The sequence below is a fragment of the Gopherus flavomarginatus genome, assembly GCF_025201925.1.
Source record: "Gopherus flavomarginatus isolate rGopFla2 chromosome 13 unlocalized genomic scaffold, rGopFla2.mat.asm SUPER_13_unloc_3, whole genome shotgun sequence".
NCBI classification, from domain to species: domain Eukaryota; kingdom Metazoa; phylum Chordata; order Testudines; family Testudinidae; genus Gopherus; species Gopherus flavomarginatus.
This window is the reverse complement of record NW_026114611.1, coordinates 1,370,553-1,392,793: the sequence shown is the minus strand read 5'-3', so window position 1 is coordinate 1,392,793 and position 22,241 is coordinate 1,370,553. Positions and strand designations below refer to the sequence as shown.

General features: G+C 53.0%; 1 protein-coding gene and 1 non-coding gene across 4 annotated transcripts in view; both read left to right on the top strand.

The window, feature by feature from the left end:
• LOC127041580 (uncharacterized) overlaps positions 1–22,241 on the top strand; it is a 166,578-nt gene that overhangs the window by 339 nt on the left and 143,998 nt on the right. Inside the window, exons 2-4 of one of the 3 annotated variants that reach the window (XM_050935612.1) lie at positions 694–849; positions 1,570–2,087; positions 3,114–3,406. In XM_050935612.1, coding sequence (XP_050791569.1) covers positions 806–849; positions 1,570–2,087; positions 3,114–3,130 — 579 coding nt within the window. In that variant the 5' untranslated portion in view covers positions 694–805 and the 3' untranslated portion in view covers positions 3,131–3,406. Of the gene's footprint in view, positions 1–693; positions 850–1,569; positions 2,256–3,113; positions 3,407–22,241 lie in introns of those variants that run through there. The other 2 variants (XM_050935611.1, XM_050935610.1) reach the window with 2 other exon arrangements.
• Positions 13,664–13,735, top strand: TRNAQ-CUG (transfer RNA glutamine (anticodon CUG)). Its single transcript has one exon. It is a non-coding gene; the product is annotated as a tRNA-Gln (tRNA).

The following is a 22,241-nucleotide window of genomic DNA, read 5'->3' as shown; positions in this document are numbered from 1 at the left end:
CAAGCACTTAGGGGCACAGGACTGGAATTCAAAATGCCCTTAACAAACTGGAGAATTAGTCTTCTTGAGCCAAACTCCTTGGCTGGGCCCCTCTCTCTAGACTGGGATGAAGTGAAACCCCAGAGCCAAACACTCCTCCTCCTCCTGGGCAGTGCGCTCCGCCCTTGAATGGTCAGATGCTGCTTAGCACTGTCAGAGCAGCTTTGTCTGGGAGATTCTCTGAGCACTTTTCAATAGCGGGAAAGTATGAAATCCCATCAATGGAACTCAGGAGTCCTGACTCCCAATCCCCTGGTCCAGTGACTCCAGTGGAGCACACTCCCTCTCAAAGGCAGGGGGAGCTGCCATGAGGGCCTGCTTGTAATTGCCAGCTGTGGGAGGGAATGTGCAGCAGTGGTTAGCAAAGGGGCCTAGAAAGAAGGACTGCTGGGTCCCATCCATACTTCTGACACTTAGTGTGACCCTGAGTCAGTAGCTTCCCCTCCCCAGGCTTGTTTCTCATCAGTAGGGTTGAGGGCGCAGTCCCAACAGCCCAGGGGGATTGGGAGGCTCCAGGAAGGTGTGTAAAGTGCTGGGATTTCAGGATCCCGGAGGCGCTGTCACCCCTGCACTAGGGTGATGTTCTGCACCGCCTGCTGCTGGCCAAGTTTCTCCTTTCCCTGGCAATAAGACAGACTCTTGTTTTCCAGCCAGCCGATCGCCCAGTGTCATCACCCTGCCTGCTGGCTGGGCAGGGTAGCTCCTCAGGTCACCATCCCCCTCTCCAGCCTGTCTTGGGCTTGGAAAGTGAGGAGAAGGGCGAGGGATGACATTGAACATCCTCCATCCATCGCTCCATCACCAGAGCAAGTGAGTGGCATTAGGGCTCCTCGGTGGCATTCCCTGTCTGTCTGGGGAGAGGCAGAAAGAGGGGGAGAGAATCTCTCTCAAAGGACATTAGATTTGCAAACAGCCCTCAGGAGCCACTCACTCTCAGATTGGGGAGGGGCTTCTCCAGAGCCATCTCCAGCGTGTTTGGCAAGGTCCCAGCAAGGGGCTCCTAACCCTTCCCTTGTGGGAGACTGTTTCCCAGGCTGAGAGTCTCTGAGCTGGGCCAGACCCGGTGAGCTGCTGAGCATGGAAATCAATGGGAAACGAAGGGGTCCTGGCCTTGCTATGTCTAGGGACTTTGAAGTGGGAATGGTTTCCCAGGAGAAGTCTGGACTCCTGAGTTCTGTTCCTTCTCTAGCCTGGGCGGGGGATGGGTGGGAGGAAGTGTGAGTGTGTCCTGGGCTGGCAGGAGGGAGCTGCTTGTCCAAAGTGACCAGTGGTCTTTGTGACTGACCCCAGGGCTTGAAAAGGACAAGACTCCCCGGTTCTTGCAGCCCCAGGGATCACGAGGGGGAAGGTTGAGGGGGAGCAGATCATGCAATGAACTCCTGCCAGTGTGTGTAGCTTGCACTCCCTGCACCCCTGTGCGGGGAGGAGGAGTTGCTCTGTCTGGGGCAGGGATGGGGAGAGACCAAACAAGTTGGTTAGTGAGAGGCTGCCTTGACCCCAGACCCCAGCCTGCTCGCCGCTCGGTTCCAGGATGGCCAGGCACCTGAGGATGTTCAGGAAGAAGGCTCTGCAGGCGGCCCCAGAGCCTGTGGGAAGCAGCTGCCATCTTCCCCAGGAGCATAGCGGCCCCACCGTCCCCAATGGCGGGGAAGGAGCTCTCGGCCGGGCCAGGAGGTGGAAGTGCCCAGCCTTCTGGAAGAGGAAACCTGCTCCCGGTGCAGGCGCTGAGGTGGGAGAGGCACCGTCAAGGCCAAAATGGAGCTGGTCCAGGATGCAGCTGGGCAGGCAGGACCCAGCCCAGGAGCGGAACTGGGCAGGGTGGTTCCGGGGCTTGTTGTGTGGGCAGCAGCGGCCCCAGGAGCCCAGCCCCGATTTCGAGCAGGAGGCATCTCCCTGCCCAGTCAGTGGGGACCTTCCAGCCTTCCCAGGGCAGGAGGTGGAGGATCCCTCTCCCAGCCCCAGCAGCTCGGCCCGCTTCCTGTGGGACAACAGCAGCGCCTGGAACTTGGACAGCAGCGAGGCCGACAGACGCTTCTGCTTTATTCCAGGTGAGGAGCCAGGCTGGGCTCGGAGGGGTAAGGAAGGGGCTGTGAACACCCCGGGCCCAGGCCCTCGAGCAGTGCTATGGGGGTGGGTCCCCAGCTCAGGTGTCTGGCCTGAGCCACTGAACCCCACTGACACTAGATGCTGCCATTTTAATCCTTGATGCTCCATTGGGTTGGGTGTGTGTGTGTGGGAGGCACCTCCCAGGGAGTCCAGGATTGTGGGTGGAGGGGTCTCTTTGCTATGGACTGCTGAAGGAGTTGGGGACTGATGACACTGAGGCTACTTGGAATCAAATACATTTGAGATACAAGCACATAGCCCATATTCATAACTTCAAACACAAAAATGGTACACACATACAGCCAGCATAATTATAAACAGCAAATCGTAACCTTGTCATAGACACGTCACACGACAACCTTTGCACAATATTTGCTGCACATATATAACAGTGGTGGCAACAATGATCCCTACGGTCCCAGTTCATATTAATAATATCACAGAAGGCTATAGAGAAGTGGGAGAGAGGTGTCTTCCAGCTGGCGTGTCTCGTCCGTTTCTCCCTTGCCGCTTGGGCCGAGGTGGGAAGGGAGCAAAACGTCCGCGGCTGAAGGTTTTGCGCTCGGCCTTGAAGATTAAGCCCGACCCCCCGGCATGGCTAGGTCGGGGTTGTCCTGGGCTCTGGGGGCAGAGGGCTGAGCTGGGAGAAGGGGCAGATGAGGGGATTTTGTCTCTGATAGATAAGGGCTTTGTCAGGAGGAAGCTGTAGGTCACATGCTGGGGGTGTCAGTGAGATTTGAGCTGGGGTAGCAATAGCAGGGAAGCAGTGTGTGTGTGTGGGGGAGTGGGATTCACTTGGTAAAAATGAAACTCCCAAGCCGCTCCCTTTGCTGAAGCAAAAGCCTCTCATTTATCTCCTCAACTCCCCTCCATGAAAATCTCCACCCCTCCCCTGGTGCTGAGAGACCCCCCTTACTCCCATGGAGATTTGTAATTGTTCTAACTCTTCCTTGGATTTGTCCAAATAGTTTTCCCAGAAAAATGATCAAGGACATTTCAAATGAGAAAAACAAACGAAACCAGAGAAACCCCCACCACACACAGTTTGGGTCTGAATTTTTCTACTGAAATTTGGAGATAATAAAACTCCTTCCTCTGTTGGCCAGAAACCAAAGCTAGACCTCCCCTGCTGTAGCTGTGACTTCTGCTACCAAACCACCAATGCGCTGACTCCTCTTGTGAGACATTTCTCTGCACAATACTGCTGCTATTCCAGTTACTGATTCCAGGAAACATTTTCATTAGCCTGGTTCCGTGTGTCACTGGTTTCTATAGCAAAGGCAAGTCCCTGGCCCTGTGGTCCAGACATCCTCATTCACATCAGGCTTCAAGTTGAGAATAATTTCCTATTCCCGCTCTGTGGGAGGGGAGACTTTTAAACACGCTCTCTGTGCGACTGCACATGGCTAAGCAAAGAGAACAAACCCCAAATCCCCCCTGTGCTTTTGGAGCCAGGTTTGCAGTGGGAATTCTGTAGTTCAGATGACTTCACTCCTGGGCATTGTGATCCTTTACCAGTTTCTCTGGCATTAGGGCACCTTTATGCTCACAGCTGTGATGGCTGAGTGGTTAAGATGTTAGAGTTGAAATCCAATAGGGTTCCCCAGCGCAGGTTCAAATCCTGCTCACAGTAAGGCCTGTGTTTTAGCCAGTATCTTATCCGGGCAATACCTCTGTACAACCCCCTGAAACACCCTCAAGTCTCTCCCCACCCCAAGGAAATCCTCTTCTGCTCCTTTCATAGAGATGCCTGGGACACCACCTCACACTGTGTCCCTGAGGTGTCAGGCAAACTCTCAGCGCCTGTAGCCTCTGCCACTCACCTAGTGCCCCATAGATCAGCCATAACCCTGGTTTTGCTCCTCTCTCTAGTGTGTGAAAGGAGCCAAGTCAGTGACTCCATGGGATTTGTCCCGGACCCCTCTAGGGCCGGCCCTGAAGGGAAGCACTGACTATCACAGTGACAATACAACTGACCAGCATTGCGAGGAGACTGAGGGAGATCCGCACTCATCAGGTCTCTTCTCTCCCTCAAGGTGAGCCAGACACTGCTCTCTCCTGACTCTCACTCTAGCAGCTGGATACTAAGGAGCCATTTCCCCACAGGATGTGCATTGAGTGCCCCTGTGGTGCTGGGAGGGGGGCTGGCGCTGCTGCTGCCTGTGGGGTTGGCAGGGGGGTTGATGTCTGCACAGACTCTCAGCTGCCAGACCAGAGGGGACACTTGGGACCTTACCAGACTGGCTCATTGAAGACGGGGGGTTGACAGACCAATACAGACACACTCCAGAGCACGGAGCAGCATCCGCCCATGCAGCCAGGAAATGAGCATTTCTCACAGCCTGGAGCCAAGGGTGAGGTGGCAGCTACTGTTCCAGCTCCTGGGGGACAGGCCCTGTCAGCTAACAGACACTTCTTACTCACCACAGCTAAGGGCGCCGGGTTCCTCCAGTGCGGGTGTGAAGCAGCCATTCTTTTCCTGTCCTTTTTGTGTGCGACTGCTGACAAAAACATCCCAGACAGAGAAGCAACAGGACAATACGCTATTATGCAACTGCCAAAGTAGCTCAGTTAGGAGAGGGTTAGACTGAAGATTTAAAGGTCCCTGGTTCTCAATCCCGGGCTTTGGCAGGCCCTGTCATGCTTTGTGCAAAGATGGCTAGCTCTCTGGGAGCACAGCAGTGCTTGCACCCAAGATGAGTTCCTGAGCTTGGGCTCTGCAGTAGGAAAACATAGAACAGGCTTCTGCCCCTAGTTGGCCCACCTGCCCTTTAATAATGAGAACTGTCTTTCCCAACATGGTGGGAAGAAAGTGAGGCAGGGTAGCCCTCAGGAATGGTGCCAGAGGGCTGCTAAGCAGGGGTTGGGGATGAAAACTTATCTGTGCAGCTGAGCAAGGGCAGTGCCAGGGAAGGGGCATCTGTAAAAGTGACCCCACACAACTCTCCTCCTCTGGGCAGCTGGTGCTGACAGCTCCAAGGGAAGGCTTAAAAGCCACAGAGCAACTGAGGGCAGGACCATATCTAGGTGTGGCCTTCAGACAGGCACACAAACACCCAGCCAGGATGCTCCCTGCCATACCAAACACCCACTGAAGGTCACCAGCATGCAGGGTGGCTGCTGATGCTCTGTGGCCAACATCAGAAGATAGTAGGAAAGCAGGGCCAGGGCTAGCCCCCATGGTGGGGCCTCTGACTGGTCCCACTCAAGGTATTCACTTTTGCTGTGGGCCAGGAGATTTTACCCCAAGAGGCTTTTCCGAAGCTGGCAAGAAGCAGAGAAACACCCAGGCGCCCAAGACGCTATGTAGCAAGTACCCTCCAGCACAGGGACAGGTGCACACGCTAGCCCAGGCAGCCGCCCACTTTCTTTTTCAAGTCAGGAAGGGCAAAGGCTAGACTGGAAGCATCTGGGGCTCCTGCCGCAGCCTTTGTGACATCCAACCCCCAACTCCTTCCCAGGGCTCTAGCTGAAGCCAGGGCATTGGCCTGAGCAGCTAAGAAGAGGTTCCAGCCCTGAAGGGAGCAGGACGTTCAGCACAATGGTAAAGCTGCAGAAACACAACCACCAAGGGACTCAAACCCTCAATCTTCTGATCCACACTCAGACGCCTTATCCATTAGGCCACATGGTAATATAAGAAAAGACCCTCCAAGCACTTCTTTGGAAAAGGCAGACACTGTGTTTCTCAGGTCATCTACTGAGGGGGGCTGAGACTCTCTGGGCACAAGAAGTAGAGTTCCCAGTGACACGTGAGACTTAATTCTATGGAGCCAGGTGCAGGGCTTTGGCAGGGAGGCTCAGGCATGGGGGGATTGGGGTGCAGCGGATGGACCGGCTGTCTAGGTGTGGAGATTTAGTCACACTGAGGCACAGGAGGGAGGAGGAGGAGTAATCCTGCTGACAGTCAGTGGCTGTGCAGAAAAAGAGGAGGGGTTCTGGGGACATTTTTTGCCTCTCTTTTGCCTACCTGCTCGCTCTTGTGGTAAATGGTGAAGATGATCTCAACTAGCTCAGTTGGTAGTGCATCAAGCTCTTAATCTGAGGATCCAGGATTCAAGCCCCTGCCTAGGCACTCAGTTTTAAGTTGCCTTGTGTGCCAGCAGCCAAATGATTCCTGGTGCTGTCCACCAGCCACATGCAGATTCCCAGAATCCATGGCCATTTCCTGGAAAGTTTCCTTTCCTCAGGAATCAGGAGAGAAGCCACATCCACAGGAACAGGCCTAGAACATACAGTCTCTGGCTGGCAGGAAGTGCTGAGGGGCCAGGTGCTGAGAAAGCTCATAAGGAGAGCAGCAGAGATGAGGGGAAGAGAGACAGAGAAGCAATGAGGACAGTGTACAGGAGGTTCAGGTCCAGCTATTGTGAGGAACTTCCCTGGATTATATATGACCTGGTGCAATGGGCCAGAGAAAGGATCTGAGTCCCCACCCCTTACCCAGAGGCCTGTCTGACCCCAAGGATGCTCTTTCTACTCTCATGTGTGGCAGAGTCCTCGTAACCCCAACAAGGCTGGGCCCAGGAACCCTGGGGGGTTTGATCCCAGTGGTGAGCTGGAGCCAGTTCCCACCAGTTCCCAAGAACCGGTTGCTAAAATTAGACCTCTGTGGAGAACTGGTTGTTAAAGGGCCAAGGGATGGGCAAAGAACTCCAGCCTGCAGGCCGGATCATCCTGTTGTTCTCAGGATTCCCAGCTGGAGAGGCTGAGGTTCCCCTGGCCCCTCCCCCATTTCCCACCAGCTGCAGTGTGACCAGCCACCGGCACCAGCTTGGCAGCTCAGCTGAGCTTCTGAGTCGTCCTGCTGCTTTGAGCTGTAAGAGGAGGAGGCTGCAAGCTCCAGGGCTGCTGGGGGGGAGGCAATTTTCCCCAGCCCCTGCAAGGGCCCCTTGCCCCACAAGTATGTCTCCTCCAGCCCTGGCCCCTCCCCCACTTCCCCTCCTTAAATCAAAAAAATTTATAGGGAGCCGGTTGGTAAGATTTTGGCAACTCATCACTGTTTGACCCCCAATCTTGTCATAATCACTTGACCAGGACTACAGTGTCTCCACTCTGGGCACTTCCCTGACCCACTCCTCATTGCATGTGCTTCAAGCAAACACCATTTGTTACCCAGCAATCAATGTATAACATAAGGAAAGATTAAAGGAAAACATGTTACCCTGTTCTGTGGTGCAGGGAGATCACAACCAGCGTCTCTGGAGGGTCAGGGCAGGTCACAGTCTCTCCCTCACATGTCCCAGGCCTCCTTCGCAGGCTCTGGCTGTGCTGCAGGGACACCACAGGCTGGACACTTGCTCTGGCAGTGGCCACATGCTCTAGGTGACATGACCCTTGCTCCCAGTGTCAGCCCTCATGTAGGGGATCTCTTGATGGGTGGCATCTCCTTGCACTGGGCCTTCTGCCCAGGGTCCCCCTCGCTCTTCCACACTGCTCACTGCACCCACCTCCAGCCCCAGTGCTGCTGCGGCTCTGCCTCCATCTCCCTGGGCTGCTCCTCTGGCTCCGCTTCCTGCAGCTCTTCTCCTAGCACAGAACTGCTCCCTGGGCAGCTTCTATGGCTCGTGCTGCTGCGGCTCGGCTCCCAGCACAGATCTGCTCTGGTTCTCCCTGGCTGGTGCAGCTCTGCTCCCTGGCTCTTCTCGGGCTCCTGCTCTCTCCTTAGCTCCACCCCGCTCTGGCCCAGGCAGTTCCAGCTCACACAGAGGATGGGACCCCCTGGCCTGGTGACTCCCTCATTACACTGTCTGGCCTGTCAGTCCAGCTAACTTGGAGCTTTGGCCTCTCCCCATTGCCCCTGGGGACTGGCAGTCTCTGGGTCCTTGTTTCCCATTGGCTCTTCCCCCATCAGTTGAGACTGGGAACTAGCCAACCAAAACCCCACTAAGTTTTAGTAAGGGGCCAACAGTCCCTTACATGAGCCAGCCCCGTGAGGGTCACCACTGTGCAGAGACAGCAGCTCAGACTGGTCCCATGGTGTAATGGGCAGCACTCAGGACTCTTGAGTCCTTCAATCTGAGTTCAAATATCAGTGGGATTTTATGCTGGCTTGTGGTAAAGCCCTGGAGCTCACAGTGCTCAACTTCCTTGTTTCCAGCTGTGCAAGAGCAGATCTTTCTGCTCCTGCTGGGTGACTTGTCCACTAGGGCTGGGTTTTGGGTTGTGGTGGCCAAAATTGGTTGGGGCTCTATAACTTGCTACCCTGGTTGCTGATGCCTGCAGTCCTGTGGTTTGACCAGGTAGTTGGGATTCTTGCTGCCTCACATGGGGCCCAAAAGTTTGGCCCTTGTGCTTCCTGCCACACTTTTCCTCTTGCCCACATGGTGCTTGAATAAAGGAGGGCCAGGGCCAGGCTTGATAGTCAGGGCTAGGCAGGAGGGAGGAAGAGCCCCAGGCTGGAGCCCAGCACATCTCTCCTCCTCTGGGCACCTAGAGCAGAGGTGGCTGTTGCTGACAGCTCCAAGGAAAGGCTCAAAATCTACAGAGCAACTGAGGTCACAGCCAGAGGAGGGGAGGACCATGCCTATGCGTAGCCAGCAGACAGCCACAAAGACACCCGGCCAGCCTGCTCCCTGCCATGCCAAACCCCCCTGAAGATGTGCTTAATACACTTGCTGATCAGGAGGAAAAGCTCTCAAAATCTGTACGCGAGGAGAACCTCTTTTTTCCCCTCTACCTTTCATCTGTGAAAAGAGCTGTGTGAAAGGTGGAAGGGATTTGGGGGCCCAGGAGGAAGCCCTTGATGTTCAGTGCCTTAGAGAAGCTGGACTTGGACATGGTGGGTGTTGGGAAAATGCACATTCATGAGTTTAGGGTAGATTGATAGGCAGAGGGTGATTGCAAGAAGGGCCAATCTCTCTGGTTCTCCAGGCCAGGGAAGAATGATGGGCCTGGAGTCTTGTTCTTCACATTCGTGGTGTGAGTACAGAAGGGGCTGGAGCTTTGTCCACGGAGGGCATTACTGGTGGGCTTTGTGCTCTGCAGCACTGGATAAAGCTATATTAGTGTGTATGGTCCCCAGTTAAGACATGAATGGAAAGATCAGTGGAAGGAACTGGCTCCCTTCCTCTGGACTGTTTGGTGTTGGGGGGATTTGAATTGTGTCAGCCGGCCTGAGGACCCCTGGTCCTGTTTTCCTGACTGTCAGAGGAAACGTTTTTACACTGAGCACTACCTGGCGCAGGTCTGTAGTGAGGTCGGAGGAGCTCACACCAGCCCCAGAGGGGGTTCACCTTTCTGCGGGGACGGGCCAGGAGTCACACTGACCGGATTTACGTGAAGGAGAGCACGTCGACAGCCTAGTGCAGGGTGGTGCCTATGGACTGTTCGGATCACACCACTCTCACCATGTGCTCAATGTGGACAATTCCCTGACCAGGGGCGGCTCTATGTATTTTGCCGCTCCAAGCACGGCAGTCAGGCACCCTTCAGTAGCATGCCTGCTGGAGGTCCTCTGGTAACGCGGATTCGGTGGCATGCCTACAGGAGGTCTGCCGGTCTCGCTCCTTCAGTGTACCCGCTGCCAAATTGCCACTGAAACCGCGGGACTGGCAGAGCTCCCGCAGGCATGCCACCTAATCCGCATTACCAGAGGACCTCCTGCAGGCATGTCACCTAATCCGCATTACCAGAGGACCTCCCGCAGGCATGTCACCTAATCCGCATTACCAGAGGACCTCCTGCAGGCATGCTGCTGAAGGCAGCCTGACTGCCACCCTCACAGTGACTGGCAGGCCGTTCCCCGCAGCTTGCCGTCCCAGGCATGCGCTTGCTGCACTGGTGCCTGGAGCTGCCCCTGTCCCCGACCCAGGGCAGAGGATATTGGAAGCTGAACATCCAGAGCTTGCAAGATAAAGGAGCAGGGGGGCAAAGCCTGGTGTTGTTGGCAGAACGGGAAAGCATCAGAGGGTTCTGTGGCAACCAGAGGGATTGACGGGAGTCGGTGAGGGAGGAGTTGGGGGCTTTGTTCCAGCGGTCAGGCAAACACCGCAATATCAAAGAGACTAATGGTGCCAAGTTCTGCAGTGTTGCCTGTGGGATTTCCACAAGAGCATCCAGGCTGGGGAGCCAGTCACCCTGTGACTGTAAAACCGGATCAAGTGACAGCTGCCCGTGTTCCAGGAGATGAGGCTGCAGCTGACCGATATGAGCGGGAGCACCGAGTGAAGGGAGGGGTGGCCTCCCCTGACATTTCTGCAGCCTTCAGGGAATGGAGACCAAGCAGGGGGATGTGTGGACTCAGGGCAGGACCCGCGAATCCCATAGTGCAGGACAACAGTCGCTGGAGGAGGAGAGAGAGTCCTGCGAGAGGAAGCCGCTGGTGGGAAGCAATAAGTGCAAAGTGCAAACCAACCAGCCGAGAGACACAGGGGTCTAGAAGGCAAACTAGCAGCAAGTTCCATGGTGTAATGGGCAGCACTCAAGACTTTGAGTCCTGGTATTTGAGTTCAAATCTCAGTGGGACCTCCTGGGGTAGTGTGGTTTGCTGCAAAGCTTTGGAGCTCAATGTATATGGTTACCCTCTACCTGGGTGAACTTCAGCAAGGTCTTTTTCTCCTCCTCCTAGGTCACTGATGCCCATTGGAGATGGGTCTTTGATCCAGCTGGCCGCTACAGGGTGGGGTCTTAGAATTTAACAGTCTGGCTAGAGATTCCTGCGGGTTGACCTGATGGTTGGGTTTCCTGCTGCTTAATCTGATGTCCACAACTTTGGTCCTCGTACCTGCAGCTCTTCCTCTTGCTCACATGGCATTTAAAGGAAGGAGTGCCAGGGCCAGGCTTCCCAGGCTGGAGCCCAGCACACCTCTCCTCCTCTGGGCACCTAGAGCAGAGGCGGCTGGCGCTGACAGCTCCAAGGGAAGGCTTAAAAGCCACACAACAACCGAGGACAGGGCAAGAGGAGGGCAGGACCATGCCTATGTATGGCCTTCAGACAGGCACAAAAGCACCCAGCCAGCCTGCTCCCTGCCATGCCAAACACCCACTGAAGGTCACCCATAGACCACCATGCAGGGTGACTGCTGATGCTCTGTGGCCATTATCGAAGATGGTAGGAAAGCAGGGCCAGCCCCCCTGGTGGGACCTCTTACCCTTCCCACTCAAGGTGCTCACTTTTGCAGTGGGGCAGGAGATTTTACCCCAAGAGGCTTTTTCCCAGCTGACGAGAAGCAGAGAAACACCCAGGCTCCATGTAGCAAACCCCCTCAAGCACAGGGACAGGTGCACATTTGGAAGAGGGAAACTGCTCTACACACTAGCCTGGGCAGCCGCCCATTTTCTTTAGCAAGTCAGGAATGGCAAAGGCTAGACCGGAAGCACCTGGGGCTCCTGCCCCAGCCTTTCTGACTCCCAACCCCCAACTCCTTCCCAGGGCTCTAGCTGAAGCCAGAGCATTGGCCTGAGCAGCCAAGAAGAGGTTCCCAGCCCTGAAGGGAGCAGGACTTTTAGCTTAAAGGTAAAGCTGCACGAGCACAAACACAAAGGGAGTCAAACCCTCAATCGCCTGATCCGAAGTCAGATGCCTTAGCCATTAGGCCATGTGGTCACACAAGAGAAGACCCTCCAGACACTTCTTTGGAAAAGGCAGACACTGATGCACCCAACAAAGTGGGGATTCACCCACGAAAGCTCATGCTCCAATATGTTTGTTAGTCTATAAGGTGCCACACGATTCTTTGCTGCTTATGCAGACACTGTGTTTCTCAGGTCAGCTACTGAGGGGGCTGAGACTCTCTGGGCGCAGGAAGTCGAGTTCCCAGTGAGATGTGAGATTTAATTATCTGGAGCAAAGTTCAGGGCTTTGGCAGGGAGGCTCAGGCATGGGGGATTGTGATGCAGTGGACGGACCGGCTATCTAGGTGCGGAGATTTAGTCTCACTGAGGAGGAGAAGGAATCCTGCCGATAGGCAGCGGCCAGGGTCGGTTCAACCACTAGGCGAACTAGTCGGCCACCTAGGGTGCCAAGTGGTTGGAGGAACCAAAAAGCGCACTCAGGGGAGGCAGTGCAGTGGTTGTGAGCTGGGGCAGGGGGCGTGTGGGGAGAGGGCTGCCCGCAGCAAGTAACGGCGGCAGGGGCATGCAGGTTAACCGCTTCCTGTCCCAGCTCACCTCTGCTCCATCTTGTCCCCTGAGCATGCTGCCCCCACTCTAATTCTCCTCCGCTCCCAGGCTTGCCTCACTAAACAGCTGATTGGCACCGCAAGCCTGGGAGGCCGGAGAAGTGGAGCAGCACCAGCGTGCTCAGGGGAGAAGGTGGAGTGGAGGTGAATGGAGTGGGGAGCTGATGCAGGGGGGACTGCCCGGCTCTTCCCCATGGCCCTCGTCCCTGCACTCACTGCATGGTAAGTGGAGTGACCCAGCCCCAGCCTGCTCCACTCCCCTGGTTCCCAGCCACGCCGCCGGCGAGTGCAGTGGGGCAGTTCCCCCCTCCCCCCAAACTTGGGAGCCAGGGGAGGTCTATGGGCCTGGGTCTCTCATCCCTCCATCTCCTCCCCTGCCCCCAAAATCGTTCTTGGGGTCTGTGGGGCTGGGTCTCTCTCCCGGCCCCTGTGCTCTCCCACTGCTCAGCATGTCCTGGGAGTGACTCAGTTTCCTTGGACCAACATTTCACCACTCCACATGTCTCTTCTGTCCCTCAGCTCCCTCCACCCCCCCCATTTCCCCTGCATCCCAGGCTGGGTCTCTGCCAACCCCCTCTTGTCTCCTCCTGACCCCAATATCCCCTGCCCCTACGGGTCTATGGGGCTGGGTCTTTCCCTCTCCCCATCGCCACCCCCAATATTTCCCTCCCCTATGGGTCTATGGGGCTGGGTTTCTCCCTCCCCCATTCTCCTCCCATCCCCTCCCCCAATATCTCCCTGCCCCAGGCTGTGACGTGCTATAACGTGTGCTGGGGCTGTGACGTGTGCTGGGGCCAGGGCTGGCTCCAGGGTTTTTGCCATCCCAAGAGGCAGGGAAAAAAAAACCACCCACTATTACAATTGGTGGCAGCTCCACTGCATCGCCTTTTTCTTCCCCGGCAATTTGGTGGCAGGTCCTTCCCTCCGAGAGGGATCAAGGGACCCGCTGCCGAATTGCAGCTGAAGAGCCTAACATGCCACCTCTGCCCCTTGGCTGCCCCATGTGGCCTAATGGTTAAGGAAGCCAATTGTGGATTAGAAGGTTGAGGGTTTGAGTCCCTTAGTGGTTGTGTTTCTGCATTTTTCCTGTTGTGCTAAAAGACCTGCTCCCTTCAGGGCTGGAACCTCTTCTTAGCTGCTCCCTCATTACACTGCCTGGCCTGTCAGTGCAGCTAACTTGGAGCTTTGGCCTCTCCCCATTGTCCCTGGGGACTGCCAGTCTCAGGGTCTTGATTTCCCATTGATCCTTCCCCCTTCTGTTGGTGCTGGGAACTAGCCAACCAACCCCCTCCCAACCCACACACACACACACACACTAAGTTTTAGTAAAGGGCCAAGAGCCCCCTTACACAAGCCAGCCTCATGAGGGTCACCAATGTGCAAAGAAAGCACTATGAGCTGGTCCCATGGTGTAATGGGCAGCACTCAGGACTCTGAATCCTGTAATCTGAGTTCAAATCTCAGTGGGACCTTGTTTTGGCTTGTGGTAAAGCACCAGAGCTCAACTTCCTTGTCTCCAGCTGCGTAAGAGTGAATCTTTCCCCTCCTGCTGGGTGACTCACACCTCCTAGAGGCAGGTCTTTGGCTGGGATGGCCACAATGGGTTAGGGCTCTAGAACTTGCTACCCTGATGGTTGAGATTCTTGCTGCTGCACTTGATGTTCACAAGCTTGGCCGTTTTGCTTCCTACCACACTTTTCCTCTGGCCCACATGGTGCGTGAAGAAAGGAGTGCCAGGGCAGGGATTAATAGTCAGGGCTTGGCAGGAGGGATGAAGAGTCCCAGGCTGGAGCCCCACACACCTTCCCTCCTCTGGGCACCTAGAGCAGAGGCAGCCCAGCTCTGTCCGCTGGATACATCGGCAGAGTAGGTGAGTTCATGTAAATACAGTCTGGTCCCAAAGCCTCCTCCCAACCCTGGTCATCAGTAGCTGCCAGGGGAGAGCTCATTCACACCTCGCTTACAAATCATCATTTGAAATTCTAAGGTTGGCCACCACGGCGGAAGCCAATGCATCGACATTGTCAGCAAACACAACAGCTGGGTGAGGAAACCCAGCTTTGTCCAGACTTTCCAAACCTATTTTACTTTCTCAGCTACAAGTATTTTTCATACGTTGTACCTGTTTTTAAAGTGTGTGTTAACGTTTCAATTTCCATTCAAATTTGCAACCAATGACAACATTGGCAGCGCTGCATGTAACTACCTGAACACTGAGGGGGGTGTTGGGGAAATTCGGGGAAGGGGGTGCACAGCCCCCTGGCTGGGGGGTGTATAGGGAATGACCAGTTTCACTGAATTGAATCTCCTACTGCAGCACCTCAGTAGGTTACATCAGTGAGGAGCTGCAGTGTCTAGGCAGTGGGATGCCTGTGCCTTTAAGAGCCCAGCTCTGGGAAGCCCATGCTGAGAGGTGCTGCCTGTGGGAGAGGAAATAGAAAAGCCCTCTGCTCCCGCCACCCATGTTTGCAAACACTGCAGTCTCAGCCCACCGGGATAACTGTTACCCCTCTGCTCCTGCCTGTGCTGGAGTTTAACCCTCTGGCAGCGCCTTCCTCTGGGCTTAGCTCCGGCTCCTTCCCCCCTCCCTGACTTTGCCCTTCAGCCCCTCTCCTAACTCTGCCTCCAGCTGCTTGACCCCCCGACCAGTCAATTTTCACCCCCTGCCCAGACCCTGGCCACCCACTCCTCTGATTTGCCCTCCTTTACCCCTTTTTAATCCCTGTAAAAAGTAGGGGGGGCTGGGTCCCATTCTCTGGAGGGAGGGCTGGGCACCTGGCCCCTGCCTGCCCAATGCTCAAAGTGCCCCACGATCTTGTGGATGTTTGCCGAGTGCTGCAGAGTCACCTGCAGGGGGAGAGAGACACAGTTAGGAGGTGATGCAGCCAAGGGTGCCTCACCCAACACTGAGATGCAGCCACCTCTGGGGTGAGTTACACAAGTCAGCAAATGAATTTGGAACAAGAAATGCACTGAAAGGACTGAGGCTGCTGCAGGAGGTGAAGAAAACCAGAAAAAGCAGTAGCCCTGGATCCCAGCCCTGCCCCTCCCCCACTCTACTCCCAACCCCCACTCCCCTTCCACATTTGAGGGGAGAACCCAGGAGTCCTGATCCTCATCCTTGCCCACCCCCATATTTTGATATGAGGGGGGAGGGATAGCTCAGTGGTTTGAGCATTGGCCTTCTAAACCCAGGGTTGCGAGTTCAATCTTTGACAGGGCGATTTGGGGATTGGTCCTGCTTTGAGCAGGAGGTTGGACTAGATGATCTCTTGAGGTCCCTTCCAACCCTAATAATCTATGATTCTATGACTCTATCCAACAGCTGCCCCCACAATTGCAGGGCAGTGCCATGGGGCACATCAAGGCCTGCCTGTTTGCACAGGAGGGGTGATGCCAGTGCCCCAGGGTGGGGAAAGACGATGCTAAGGGAGAAGCAGGCAGCAGACCCCCCCCTTGACAGAGAAAAAAATGCTAGGGGGTGCCATGCTGCAAGAAGTGAGGGAGGTTGACAGGGAATGGGAGGATCTCCCCTCACAGTGGGTGCATCTATTTCCCTTCCAGTTCCTCCCCAGCCCAGACTAATCCTGGCCCAGCTACCAGGGTTAATTCTGGCCTGGATTCCCCAACCCCTGGTGAAGGGGTGTGACGCGGGGGAGCATGAGCCTCTACTCCCCCTTCCCCAGACACAGTTGCATGGGCACGGACCAAAGGAGCCTGCAGCATTGCTGCCTAGAGGAAACTGAGGCACCAGCCAGTGACAGACACATCATGGCTTTCCTTATCCTCTTTTCCATTCCATATAGAACCTGGGGAGGGGAGGGGGAATAAACTCAAGGCAGTTGCATAGTTAACCTGTGGAACTCCTTGCAAGAGCATGTTGTGAAGGCCAAGACTATAACAGGGTTCAGAAAAGAACTAGGTAAGTTTATGGTGGATAGATCCATCAAGGGCTATTAGCCATGGTGGGCAGGGATGGTGCCTGTAGCCTTTGTTTCCCAGAAGCTGGGAATGAGCAACAGGGGATGGATCACTTGATGATTCCCTGCTCTGTTCATTCCCTCTGGGGCACCTGGCACTGGCCACTGTCAGAAGCCAGGAGGATACTGGGCTAGATGGACTTTGCTCTGAACCAGTCTGGCCGCTCTTCTGTCTCCATTGGAGCAGCAGTGACCCCCAGTGGGCAGTCAGAGTAATGCACAGAAGGTGTTTCCCTTGATACAGCAGTGACACCCAGTGGCCAGGTGGCGTAATGCACAGCGTGTGTCTGCCTTCTAGGAGCAGTGACACCCACGGACCAGTCACGGTAATGCACAGAGTGTGTTTCCCACCAATCTGGGTAAGGCACAGAGCATGTTTCCCATGGAGAAGCGGTGACACACAGTGACCAGCAAGGGTGGCATCAGACTCTTCTCGTTTGGTAGGGGACTGAGGTAGGCTAGACGAAAAAAATTGGGAGGCTGTGCCCCCCATCACCTGGCCCCACCCTTCACGGGGGCCATGCCTCTGGTCCTTCTCACTTAAAGGCCAGGCTAATTTCTTCTACCCCCTGGCCAGGGTTTAGAGCAATACAACCTATATTAAAATAAAACAGTGTTTGCTTTAAATAATCTAAATCTGTCCAAATTTTAGTATTAAATCCAAAGTTCTTTTAAAGATCCCATCAGTAACCAAAACCGAAATGAAAAATTGAAACCAAAAACAATGCTTAATTTAAAACCCAAACATTAAGAAAAAATTTGTTTTTAAAAATAAAAACTAACAAATGCTGTAAATTAATAAATTCAACATTTTATCAAAAAGGTGTGCTATAGCAGGATGATAAAATAACATAAAATAAATAAGCCTGACCACTAAATCCTCCTGTAAAGGAACTGAATCCTTGAATACTGGCCAAATCTGTATAAAATATGCAGAACTATGTCAAAACTGGTGTTGCAGGTCAGCCATTCGAATCCAGAAAATGTCAATTAAAAGCTCCATTCCAACTAAAAAAACCCAAAACAACCCAATAAACCAAAATGGTCACAGCCTGAAACAAACCTACACAGAAGCAAAAGTAAACCTGTGCCAACACTGGAACAAACGATGTAAATTTCTAATTCTAACTTCTTGTTTCTCCCAGGAGGAAAGTGTTTTGCACTCCAGTAACCAGGCTGTCACTGCAGCTTTCCTTTCACTAAATAAGATTTTTACCAAATATAAATTGCCCTCCAATTTCTCTAAGAGAAATTGAAATTGTGTCTTTGCACTAATATCCCAAGAGTGCAAGTCCATCCTCTCAGAGCAGCCCCACACCTTGAGGCCAGGGGAGAATCCCAACTGGTTTGTGCATTTGTAACCCTGGGACCTGAAGCTGATGAGAGAAAGGGAAGTGAGCCATCTTGGAGCTTTCCAATACCACCTGCGGGGAGCAGAGGGAATTGACTGAGTGACATCCTGGCTAATTTTCACCTTGTTCTCTGCCAGCAGGCTGCACTGGAGAGCTCGGGAGTGACTTGACCATGGCAGCACCCTATTTACATATTAAAAGCCGGCATTTTGGGGCCATTGGGGTGAAATGTGAGTACTTTTGGGGTTGGGACCCACATGAGAAGGGTTGTGGACAAATTGGAGAGAGTCCAGGAGATGGCAATAAAAATGATTAGGAGGCTGGTGCACATGACTTAAGAGGACTTATAGGCCATATCATGTATTTTAAGCTAAGGCAAAGTGAGCATATCTATATTGCGACCTTTTAAGGAAAATTGACCTTTATCTTGTTACTTAAATAGATAAGTACCCATGCCTGTCTCAGACCTTTACCTGGACCAATCGACAATGGAGAATGGCATAGGGTTTTTCCTTCAGTGTTGTACCCACAAATTTAACAGGTACACCATAAGGGAACTTATGTGCATGTGTACATGTTATGAACATGCACAAACATACTAGCCTATGAAGTAAGCGTACCCTAATGTTTTGTGTGTGAGGAATGAAATTTGGGCGTAGGAGGAAGGATTTCCCGCACTTGTGCCCTATAAAAGAGGTAACCCACCTCGCTAGAGCACTTTGCTCTATCATGGTGACTTACTTCCTCCACTCTCTCTCTATGTACTATCAGTAGGCTGTACTTGTTCTTAAACTTTAAGTTTCAAGGGAACTAGGCTAAGCTCGGTTTCCCTAAGTTGTTATTCTTTGTTTATTAGGTTTTGATTTTAAGTTTAACATAGTCAAATAAACCCTACATAACACTAGCTTTTTCTAAGCACTGCATCTTTCACTCAAGAATTGAGAAACCCGAACTGCAAGGCTGTTCCTGTGTGTCTTACTACCAGGTTATCAAGGAAAGCTGTGAGTATATTAACCAAAACTTTGTTGCATATAATGCCATATGTATTTTTTGAATAGCAGTAATGCAACTGTAACTTTGTAACTCAATTAAATTAAATAAAATGTAAGCTAATAAATTAAATTTTCATCAAACTATCCAAATTAATATTATTAGTACACCCTAAATCAGGCTACATTGGACAGAGGGCTGGAGTGCAGGGGGCTGAGGGCACTGGCTCTATGGGTGCAGGCTCTAGAGTGGAGTTAGAATGAGAGGTTCAGGGTGAAGTAGAGGGCTCAGGGTTAGGGCACAGAATTGGGTTGTGAGGGCTCTGGTACAAGGCCAGGAAAAAGAGAATTGAGAAGGGAGAGAGGGATGAGACTAGAGTAGGAAGCGGTGGCGGGGTGAGAGATTTGAGCTGCAGGAGGGAAGAAAATACTTCCCCCTGTCTCCTCTCACCAGAGCATCTAAGAACCAGGTGAGAGACACCTTTTCCCCACTGCAATAGCAACTCCGGTGGGCCTCGGTTGAGGGAAGAACTCCTCTCCCCTGCAGCTCTGGCAGGCCTGGCCTAGTACAAGCTAGACCATAGACACTCCACGACGCCACGCCACGCCATGCCACATCTCACCCACCCACCCCTCCCGATCTGGTGTACTTGGCCTGGGACAGGGGAGGGGCTCCTCTCCATTTGGGACATGGCGGGATGAGAGATGTGACAGGGCTTCACGGGAAATCATTATTTGCCTGATTCATGTGCCAGTCCTAGTCCTCGCTGACCCAAACAAACCATTTATCCTGCATGCTGGTACCAGTTTGGAGGGTCTGGGAGCAGTCCCGTACCAGGAAGTGGAAGGAAATGTAAATCTGTAGCCTTTGCCAGCTGAGGACTATCTGATAGCAAAACTCGCTATCCCATCCACCAGCTGCAGTTCTTGGCCTTGAAATCGGCCATCACTGAGAAATTTCGAGACTACTTGTCTGGTGCTCAGTTTCAGATATGGACAGAGAACGATCCACTGACTTATGTGTTAACAAGGGCTAAGCTGGATGCTACTGGGCACAGATGGGTGGCTACTTTTGCTAGCCATAACTTCAGCGTTCAACACCAATGAGTTGGTATAATAGGGAGTGTGATTTTTCAGGACCACCAATTCTTGGCTGAGGGGAGGATGTAAGCAGGATCAGAATGAACTCTACCCTGACATCTGTTGGTGATCTGTTGTAAAGGCCTTTTGTTGCTGATGGGCATGGTCACACCCACCCTGCATTTCATGATGGGGGTGCTTGTCCAAATGGTCATTTCAGCTGCTGTGGGATCCGCAGTATCTTTGTTATTAGGGCAGGAGTAATAAAGTGTAGTTATCCTGGTGATATGAATCAAGGACAGTAGAACGGTACTTAGCAGTTCATGATTTCAGGACTCACCCGAACCCACAAGAATCTCGTTAGGCAAGGGACATTGATTCCAAAGCATAGTGAATTGAGAGATTGGAAATGAATATTTATGTTGAATATTATGGGTCTTTTTTGAAGCATCTAAATACAGGTTTTATGGCTTTCTTCTCTCTGTAGTTTAAAAATGTGGGTATTTATCATTTTATTACAATTATTGTTCTATGCCACAGACCTAAATTCATTGATGCTTAAGTGTAAATTTGAGACACACTTAGGCTGGTGGGCTGTGATTTCAATTACCCACTAAAAGTTGTAAAAATGTAGTGCTGAATGAGGGCAGAACAGGGAAATAAGCTGCAACAACTTCATTAGGTAAAATGCTTTTTTTCACTCAGACTGCAAGGAAATTTTGCAGATGGGACTCAGGGACCACAGCTGGGGGGCATGACTTTTCTGGCACATGCACCACCTCTACAACTAAACTTTTCTACCTCACTCCATAACACCACACACACAGTAGCCTTTTACCTCTCAGGACCAAACTATACTGTGAAAGAGATCTAATGGCATAAGCTTAAGATGAGTGACTTCAGCATTGCACCACTAACAACAATTCTAAGAGATTCAAAAATGCTTCTGTCTTTGCACACCAGAGACAGCAAAAAAGGACATCAGCAGGAACAAAACACCCATTCCAACCTCCCCCACTTTTGGCATTTGGAACCCAGACCCCTTAATGGTGAGTACTTGCCAGGCGAGGGTGAAGCTCTCAGGCCTCATATACCAGGTACAGTTGCTCTGTCCTTGATCCAAAATAAACAGGAAAATACACTGCATTACTCCTGCCCCAATAACAAAGAGACTGGGGATCCCACAGCAGCTGAAATGACCGTTTGGACAAGCACTCCCATCATGCAATCAGGGGTGGGTGGAACCATGCAAATGACAGCAGCCTCAAAAGGCCTTTACAACAGATCACCAGCAGATGGCAGGGTAGAGTTCATAGCGACCCTGCTTAAACTAGATTGTGGAAAAGATTAAAAAATACTGAACGTTCAAACTCACCAAACGCAGGTCAATCCATCCTCATCGTCCTATCCGCTCTTTATACTCCACACCTGAACTTAGCCCTCACATGGACAACACACCCTCCCAACTCAGTGTCTGTACGTTAACCTTTTACCCCCAGTCGGGGCTATTGCACATTATGTATTCCTTATGCCACCCGATCTTAAACCGAACTTCGCACCCCCTGGGTAATCTGTACGTTGTTCCCTGATCACCAGAAACTTCTGCTCCTAAACACTGTACCGTACACTTTTTTTTTTCTTTGAATGTCATCTTAATAAAATGTTGACATTTGTTCGAGATCCCGGCTCCTCTTCCTTTGCAAGGCTTGTGCGTTTGCTCCGGGTTTAAGTCTGCTAAGACAGCGAGGGGGGCGGATTGAGCCAGAGGCGCTTGCCTGCTGCAGACACAGATCCAAGGCTGAACCTCGTCCCCCACAAGCTGAAGGCTTAACTGAAAACAGTTTAAGAAGTGCTCCCGTCTCCGGCACTCAGCTACCCAGCTCCCAGTGGGGTCCAAACCCCAAAGAAATCCCTTTTACCCTGCAGACGCTGTAAAATCCTGTGACCAGGGCAGCTGCCTAGCAGCCTGCGCATTTGCCTGCCAGCATGAGAGCTCATAAGACACTAATCTGGATAGTAATGGCTGTGGGGAACAGGGGTGAAGAGCCAGCAGAGTGGTGCAGCAGGTGCGTGCTGGGCCTGTAACCCAGATGTCGATGGATCAAAACTATTCTCTGCTATGCATGTGCTTGTTTCTTTTCCCCCTGGGCCTTCAAGTGAGGTGGTAACCAGCAGGGCACAAGAGCCTGGGCCATGAGGCAAGAGGTGGCTGAGGCAGCGGCCTGCCAGGGAGCTCCCCGGCACCTCTGGCTGCCTGGGCTGAAGGCAAGGGGCAGGTCTGGGTGTGGCGAGGGCCTCCTGTAACGGAATGAGGATGCAGTGCTTCCTGGTCCCCTTTTCCCACCCACCCCGGCAGGCAGGCGGCGGCTGCTGCGGGAGAACACGAGGGAGGCTCTCAGGGAGCTAGGCAGTGCTGTGTGGCTGTCAGGAGAAAGAGCCGAGGCTCCTGACTCGAGCTGCCATTGACTCGCATGGCTCTGCGTGCCGTCAGCTAGGACGGGCCAGGCTGCGGACATGACTCAGACTTGGGCAGCATGGCCGTGCTTTCCTGACGAGGTATAACCCTGGGTATCAGGT